Here is a 9,033-nt window from a genome sequence, read left to right on the forward strand (position 1 = left end):
CACTGTTAGACTACCTCAAGTTCAAATCACTGGACCAACGTTCAGTGGTCGTGAAATGGAAAACGATAGAATGAGTTTTTACAATTTCTTATCTCGATTTGAAAATTGTGCAGCAGGCATGGCAAATGACGCAGAAAAGTTAAACTTTTTAAAATGCTCGCTGTCTGGGAGACCTCTACTGCTGGGTAATCACTTAAGTTGCATCAATACAAATTATCAGCAAGCACTGGCAGTATTGAAACGAGAATATTTAGATGTGAGTGACATCATTGATAAGATATTCCAAGATATTATCGATTTCTCCCCCAAGGGGGAAAATTCTTATGAGGATCTTGGTAGTTTCATCTGCAGAACAGCTTCCATTCTGTAAGAACTGACCAGCTCTCTCGATTGTGATTTCTCTGAGGATGGTTCTGCAGGGGCCCGATTAATGGCCAAAATACTTTTTTTGAAATTTCCGAGAGCATTGAAGGGAGAGCTTATACAGTTATGTGGCTCTAGAATTCCTTCTCTGTCTGTTTTAATGCGAGACACCAGTGAGGCTATTAAACGATTGCTAATTAAAGGCGGCGGGTTGCCTGATTCTTCGGATATCCATCGAAACAATTCTCGGGTAACCGTTTCAAAATCTAGAGCCACTACAACCAGAGATGTTTCTTTCCGCATAGATTCAGATTGTCAGGCTCCTTCTGGTTACTCGAGTAAACTACCTCCTCTGATTTGTGTTACCTTCGGTCGAGGAGGAAGAACCATCTCTGTAAACTGCCTATTGGATACTGGCAGTGGCAGAACGTATTTGTCTGGTGATGTCTTGCACTCCTTGGGTTCCTTGAGTTCTGACGGTTTGGAGTGTCATTTGAGGCTGACTACACTTCTCGGAGAATGTGAGCAAGTATACAGAGAGGTGAAATTGGATGTGGACTTGGGGTCTGGTCATGTGGGGCACTTTCCGGTACTGGTTGCCAACTCATTGGACCTATCCTTATATCTAAAAAAATGGCATTTGCTGTTGGAGGAGTTCAAGCGAACTGGATGTTCTCTGGCTGGGCAATTTGAATCTGGCACTGATGCGGTGGCTATAAGTGGAATTATGGGTCTGGATCTGGTGCAACATTTGGGCCCCTTACAGTTGGTGCCTTGTTTGGGGGGGTCGGGCTTTCTCTGTTCCTGCTGGTTTGATTCCCTTTGGTGAGGTGGACACTTTTTTTTCTACAAATCCTGCCCCTATTTCAAGAGATTATACGTTGTTCAGTGCAGTGATGGAGAATACTCCCCAAGTGGAATCATCGCATGTTTGCTTCATCTTGGAAGCCGACCCTACCTATGCGGACCCCTGGGTGGATGTCTTTCCCTCTAGCGATGTGGAAAGAGGATTAGAGAAAATGTTCAGCATTGAGTCATTGGGCATTCAGGACGGAGAAGAGATTTCAGGATATGATCAGGGTATGATTCGGCAGTTCAAGGAACCTATAATATTCAGGGATGGTAAATATCATGTGCAATTACCCTGGCATGCAGATAAGCTGGCTCTGGTTCCTTCCAATCATGCTATTGCTTTGCACGTTTTGGATCGTGTGGTCAGGAGCCTGGAGAAGAAGGGGCTGTACCAGGAGTATGTAGATGTATTCCTTCAGCAGCTACAAGAGGGTATCATAGAGGAAATACAGGTGGATCCTCAAAATTTTGTGGACTATGTATGGGTGCCTCATCGGCCAGTTTTCAAGACGGATCCGGCAGCTACTACTAAAATCAGGCCTGTATTTAACTGTAGCTTGAAGGTCGGTGGCTCTGCCTCTCTTAACGAGGCTGCATACTCTGGTGTGAATATGACAGGAGATATGTTGGACCTGTTGATGTCTTTTAGATCGAATAAGTTTGTCTTGATTGCAGACATCAGGAAAGCTTTCTTGATGGTTCGCCTTGCACTCGAGGCAGACAAGAACAGGTTCTGTTTTTTGTGAAGGATGGTGATCGCCTTCGATGTTTCCGCTATGCCACATTGATTTTCGGGTTCACCTCGAGTCCCTTTATATTGGGAAGTATCTTGAAGTTTCATGCAGCCCAATATCCCTTTGATGAATGTCGAGTTGCGATGGAGAACCAATTCTATGTCGACAACCTGGTGGTTACTGAGTCTGACCCAGCAAAGCTTGTAAGGCTGTATTCCCAGGTTAGGAGGCGGTTGCAGGAAGGTGGATTTGTGGTGCAGTCCTGTAACTCAAACTGCGACAGCCTTAGGGAGGAGATGAGGAAAGATGGTACATTGAGTACTCATGAGGCCGGATGGGAGATGGTGCTCGGGTACCGGTATGATCCTATTTCAGAAAAGCTCCGCACTACTCCTGTTAAGTGTGATCCGAGTGCATCTACTAAGAGGCGAATCCTTTCGGAATCGGCAAAGGTATTTGATCCCTTATCTCTTTGCCTGCCTGTGACTATAAGGATTAGGATTTTGGTGGGAGAATTATGGAAGCGGGGCATGCAATGGGATGATGAAGTCTCTCCAGAGTTTCAGTCTTCTTGGAGGAACCTGGCAGAAGACTTATCTAAATTGAGTGACATGCATTTCTGCAGACAGGCCCATGACGGGAACCGAACTGGAGAGTTATACCTGTTTTGTGACGCTTCTAAAGAAGCATATGGATTTGCAGCCTACTATGTTCAGGACAACAATTCTGCATTGATCTTTGCCAAAGCACGAGTGGCTCCAGTGAAGGATAAGACATTACCAACTTTAGAACTAATGGCGGTATTTCTTGCTCTGAAGTGTTTGCCCACTATCTTGGTAGGATGCAAGGGTGTCCGCCCTTCTAGGTTGTGTGTGGTAACAGATGCACAAGTAGTATTGTCATGGATTTTATCAGAAACAATGACTAGTAAAAGCATCTTTGCTAGAAACAGGTTAAAGGATGTGCTGCTAATGAGCTTGGATTTGGAAACGAATTACGGCATCAGGCCGACCTTTAGGTATGTTTCTACTACCGAAAACCCGGCTGACTTGATCACTCGTGGATTAACGATAAGGAAGTTCCGAGACAACTTTGACTTTTGGTACCATGGCCCTTCTTGGTTGCGCGGTGGGGTCTTGACTTGGCCGGAGCAGGAGTTGCCCTGTCTTGATGATAGGTGCCAGCAGATTGTTCGTTCATCAACAAATTTTGCGGTGATTGTGGATGAGGAGTGTGCTTCGGTGATCTCCATGCGGCGGTTCTCTACGTTTACCCGTTTGTTGAGGGTAACTTCTTTAGTCTTCCGATTCATCGGCTTGATGAGGAAAAGGGAAGACAACTACAACAAGAAAGCCGCAATTTACTTAATAAAATGTTCGCAACAGCAGGAATTTATGGCTGAATTGAATTACCTGCGGAATCCTATGGTAAGGCCTGCACCTAATCGTGTTCGAGCACTAGATCTTTTTCTGGATGAGGAAGGGTTGATCCGCTCGCATGGACGGCTGGACAGGTCTTCTCAGTTTTCTTATGAAGTTAAGAATCCCTTGTTGCTGGGCAAGAATCATCACCTGACCCGACTTATAATATTAGACTGCCATCTTAAATGTTCCCATCTGGGTACAGGATCAACCTTAACGGAATTGAGATGTCAAGGATACTGGGTGCCTCAAGGGAGGCAGGACGTCAAAAATGCCCTGAATTCCTGCACAAGGTGTAAAAGATACAATTCTAGGCCGGTACTGCCTGAGAACATGGCCAATCTACCAACTTCTCGTGTCGAATTTGAGGTTCCTTATAGGAATACTGGAGTGGACTTCACAGGACATTTTTGGGTGAAGGAGGGTAACAGTGAGAAAAAAATGTATCTGTTGTTGTTCACTTATTTGAGTGTAAGAGCAGTGCATATAGAGGTGGTGCCTGACATGAGTATATTGTCCTTTTTCAGGCTCTAGTCAGATTTACTAATGCACATGGTGTTCCAGAGTCAATTCTCAGCGACAACGCAAAAACCTTTCTGGGTAGTGGAAGACTGTTTAAGCGCCTTTGTCTTCTCCAGGACTACCAGGCCAAATTTGGGTCATGTAACATTAAGTGGGAGACAATTCCTCTATTTTCCCCCTGGGTTGGAGGTGTATGGGAGCGTAGCATCAAGACTTTAAAATCCTGCCTATACAAGGTTATTGGTAGGGGTAAGGTAGATTATTATACCTTCCTAACTATTGTCTCAGATATTCAGCGGGCTGTAAACAACAGGCCCCTTACTTATCAAGAGTCCGCTGACAGGCAACCAATGATTATCACACCCAATATGTTTATTAGACCCAATAAAAGCCCTGGTCTATTGGTACCGTTGGGAAGAGATGATCTCTCCACCATGGTTCCTCCCAGCCGGAGAAGGTTGATCGAGACGATTGGATTACGAAATGAATGGTTGTCAAGATTTAGAGAACTGTGGTACAAGGAGTACCTCCTGGATCTTAGAGGAAGGATGCCAGGAAGATCTCGGATACCATTTCAGAATCGCATTAAAAGAAATGATGTAGTCTTGGTCAAGAGCCCTTTAAAACCACGACCCTTTTGGATGTTGGGTACTATACTTGAGGTTCTCCCAGGACAAGATGGAGTGGTGAGGACAGCTCGTGTCAGACAGGGCGACGGTGTGGTGAACGTCCATTCACTGAAGAATTTATATCCAATAGAAATTTCACAATCTGATGATGATCTTGGGGAAAGTGAACCAAATCAGGCGGGTGCATCCTCGCCTGTTGCTGCAGGTAGCAGTCAAAACCAGGAATCCTCTAGTTCATTTTCGGAAGGAGATGGCACCATTTGGTTGTGTCCTGCCTGCAATAGACCTCCAGGGAACCAAGATATGATATGCTGCGATTCCTGTGATGAGTGGTATCATTTTGAGTGTGTTGGAATTGACTTGGCTCCACCCGCTAGACAGAAATGGTACTGCAGTGATTGTGCACCTCAAAGGAGACGAAGGGGTAGACCTTGTCTGTTACCCGATCAATAGAAGTAGTCTTGGGTAGGACTATAAACTACAACCGACAGCGGGCCTAGGCTAAGGGACAGAATGAGGGTACCCTGAACCACTGTTACCTCCAGGTGGCCCTTGACTGAGGCCTAGCACCTGTTAGTCCCCCTGCAGGGTCACGCCAACTTAGTTTTTTTATGAAGATATATATATATATATATATAATGCACTTTTGTTTTCTTTTTTTTTCTTTTGTTGGGAGAGTGTGGTAAATAATACATAGCTTACCTGAGTGTAGCTGCCGGAGGTGAGGATGGTCTTCCAACAATCAAGAAGAACAATAGCATTGTGGTTATTTATGCTAATAGAGTAAGGTAAATTGTTATAAAAACCTTCCTCCTTTGTGAAGAGTCTTCATTATTCTTTTTATGTTACTGTGGTTACAAGACCTGAGAAGAAGGTCGCGAAGAAGATTGTATTTTTTTCGCAACCTCACTTCAGGTTAGCTACTCTTAGTTATATGACTTTTTTTCCAACAATATATATATATATATATATATATATATATATATATATATATATATATATATATATATATATAGAGAGAGAGAGAGAGAGAGAGAGAGAGGTGTTATTTGTTTTTGCGATACGTTTTGAATTAATTCAATTATTTACAAAAGTGCATTTTTATCGAAATGCGAGTTGGGAATAATTTTCCTTTTAACCAACTTGGTACCCCCACATGGGGAGCGGTAGCTGCATCAGAATTTTTGTAGGAACTTTTGACACCCCTAACACGAAACTGCGAATAAAATATAAAAAAAAACTCGTATTTTCATCTTTAAAAGTGGGTTGTTTATTTTCTTTATGGATAATACTTCCAAAATAAACTATTAACGTTGTATAAAAAGTAATAGAAATATTATTTTTTTATAAAACAGTAATGATATTAATTGAATTTTATGAGTTCAGTATTTTCCAATTTTTAAACTTTAAAAATCTATCGAAATTTTCTATTCATTGTAATTTTTACGATATTTTCAGGGTCAATGTGAAATTTTATGCTCTTTCACATAAACTGAATATAATATTAAAGACAAACGATTTTTTTAATTCACGCCCCCCCCCATTTTGAAATGACTATTAAAAAGTAAATAATTAATTTACTCACCAAAGTTTTATATATCACAAATTGAAGAGTAAATATCAATAAATTATATATTCAAATTTAAAACAAAAAAGTTTTTTTTAGAAATTTACCTTCTTTTTTAAACACGTTGTTTTTGTACCACTTTGCACCTTTTTAGTAATTTTTCTCATAATCTTCTGATATGTGTATATATGGGCGCTGTTATATATGTGCGTATATACATTTGAATATATCTGTTATGTATATATGTACGTGTATATATATATACATATATATTTGTTAGTATATTTTTATGTTTGTGGCTGTATATGTTTGTACATATATGTATCTATGTACATGTATATATGTGCTTATATTTTTTCATATGTATGTGTAAGTTAATCTAGTATATTTAACCCTACAATTGAATACCTTAATCTAAAGTAGTCATTTAAGTATTTACCTCTCAATGCACTAAACTTGACCCTCAATTTATTTTTTACAATAAAATTTACCTGGATTATTATGACTTTTAACTCTTACCCATGTAGTCCTCACACTTATATATTCCTCTCACATCTTTTCAACCCCATATAAACTCCCCAAATATTCAATTAACCATTTTATTAGGAATAGTTTTACTTAATTTTAAATTAATCATTTTACTGAATTTTAAATTAATCATTTTTATTTTTCTTATTTTATACTTTTCATACTTTATATTTTCATTCATATTTCGTCTTTATTTATTTATTTCATTATTTACTGCTTTATTCATTTACTTATTCATCTATCGATTTTTATTTATTTATTGTTGATTGATTTATTTGATTATTTTAAGCATTTACTTAATATTTATATATTTTTGTTTATTTATATCATTATAATTCTATTATTTTAGTCTTAAATTAATTTTTGTACGCCTGTCTATAATTAGAAATAGGACGTATCTTAATCTCCCTTGATAAGCCATATCTTTAAAACTACTCTTAATTTATCTCAATGCTGCCACCCCCACATACGTTCCCTCTGACATGCATTAAATTATCACACTCCCTCCTTTCTGTCCCTCTCATCCTCTCTCTCTCTCTTTCTCTATCTTTATATTTGAGGCTGGGAATATATTTTATTATTTAGTTTCTATATTTTATACTCATCTTGATGAACGGCCTAATCACATCAAACCCCGCCCATCTATTCAACCGCTTGCCTCTTTCTTTCTTTTTCTTTCTCCTTCGATAATTTTTCTCTCTCCCTCTTTTTCTTCTTCTGTCTCCGGCTTTGTAATTCAACCTTTCCTTTTCCACCTTTGTTATCTCTTTTTTCATGAATTAACAGTTGGCCGCTTGTGTTTTGATTTGAATCTGTATTTTGTACCTTTTATAAATATTCAATGTGTGTTGGGCATCAGTGTGATATTTGCTGATCTGGCCCAACCTCTTGATTTTTATAGTTTACATATATTTTCTGAAAACTGAAACCTAATAAACTTCTGTAAATGTAAATACCGGTTTAACACACCTAGAGTGAATACTACTTTGGTAAAATATGGATATTGACGCATTTTCGCTTCTGGACGTTTTATTGAGATGTATTAAATTAAAAACAAAATAATAAACTATTAAAACATGAACTCGGCATGTATGTTCATTTGGGTGGTTTTAAAGATTTACACGAGAATAAAAACTTTGTTTTAAAAGTAAATTATTCACATAATCAAAGTATCAAATTCTTTTCTATCGGTTTTGCAGGAGAAATTAACACTGATTTTAACAAAATAATACACACACACACATATAACAAGAATACCTAAATATGGTTTTTAACTTTTTCAAAATTTTATTACTTGTAAATGGAACATACTACCAGATGCTAGACATTCACAAACTCTCAAAACAGTACAATTGTGTGTTTGCATGTGGGTCTAAAGTTGATTTCATTTAAACAGAAGAGCTACTTTACAAAAAAAATATTTTCAGGTTTTATTTTACTTTGTAGGGAAAATCAAAACTTACTTGGCTAGCATGTGTGCGTGCTTCAAAGGGTCGGTTGTGTAACAAAAATAGAAAGAAGGACTAAAATAGTTGTTCACATGTTTGTCTAAAGCTGATTTTATAAAAACTGTTAAGACGTGACCTCGGCATAAAAGTTGTATGTTCTTTCATTTTAAAGATTTACATAAGAATAAAAAAATTGTTTTTTTAAAGAATATTATTAACTAAATCAAAGGATCACATTATTTTCAAAGGGTCGGTTGTGTAACAAGAATATAAAAAGAAGCTTTAAATGGTAACATCCAATTGATTTTATGGGTAACGGTCATGACAGCAATGCAGAATGTCGCCATTTCTATGCAAAAGAAACAGATGAATCAAAAAAGACGTGTACAGAATAGAGGACGAGTTAAAAGAAAATGTGCTACATATGTAGGCATGTGTAAGTAAACTTGAAATCTGTTGAGTTTTGGAGTTGGACGTTTTGACAAGAGAATGTCAAGTTGTGGAGTTAATAGTTTTGACAACAGAATGTTAAGTTGTGGAGTTAATAGTTTTGACAACAAGGTGTCTTGTAGATTTGGATGTTTTGAAAACAGGGTGTCTTGTGGATTTGGATATTTTGAAAACAGGGTGTCTTGTGGATTTGGATGTTTTGAAAACAGAGTGCCTTGTGGATTTGGATGTTTTGAAAATAGGGTGTCTTGTAGATTTGGATGTTTTGAAAACAGGGTGTCTTGTGGATTTGGATGTTTTGAAAACAGGGTGTCTTGTGGATTTGGATGTTTTGAAAACAGGGTGTCTTGTGGATTTGGATGTCTTGAAAACAGGGTGTCTTGTGGATTTCGATGTTTTGAAAACAGGGTGTCTTGTGGATTTGAATGTCTTGAAACAGGGTGTCTTGTGGATTTGGATGTTTTGAAAACAGGGTGTGTTGTGGATTTGGATGTTTTGAAAATAGGGTGTGTCGTAGAT

General features: G+C 38.4%; 1 protein-coding gene across 1 annotated transcript; it reads left to right on the forward strand.

Moving 5' to 3' along the window:
• Positions 1-1,259: 1,259 nt before the first annotated feature.
• On the forward strand, positions 1,260-7,426 carry LOC145270121 (uncharacterized). The gene is made up of 2 exons (XM_080125728.1): positions 1,260-1,820; positions 7,403-7,426. The coding sequence occupies exons 1-2, from the start codon at positions 1,260-1,262 to the stop codon at positions 7,424-7,426; spliced, it is 585 nt and encodes a 194-aa protein (XP_079981854.1).
• Positions 7,427-9,033: the final 1,607 nt, after the last annotated feature.

Source organism: Euprymna scolopes, chromosome 46 (genome assembly GCF_053919585.1).
Source record: "Euprymna scolopes isolate OS-2025 chromosome 46, ASM5391958v1, whole genome shotgun sequence".
In the NCBI taxonomy this organism is placed as follows: domain Eukaryota; kingdom Metazoa; phylum Mollusca; class Cephalopoda; order Sepiida; family Sepiolidae; genus Euprymna; species Euprymna scolopes.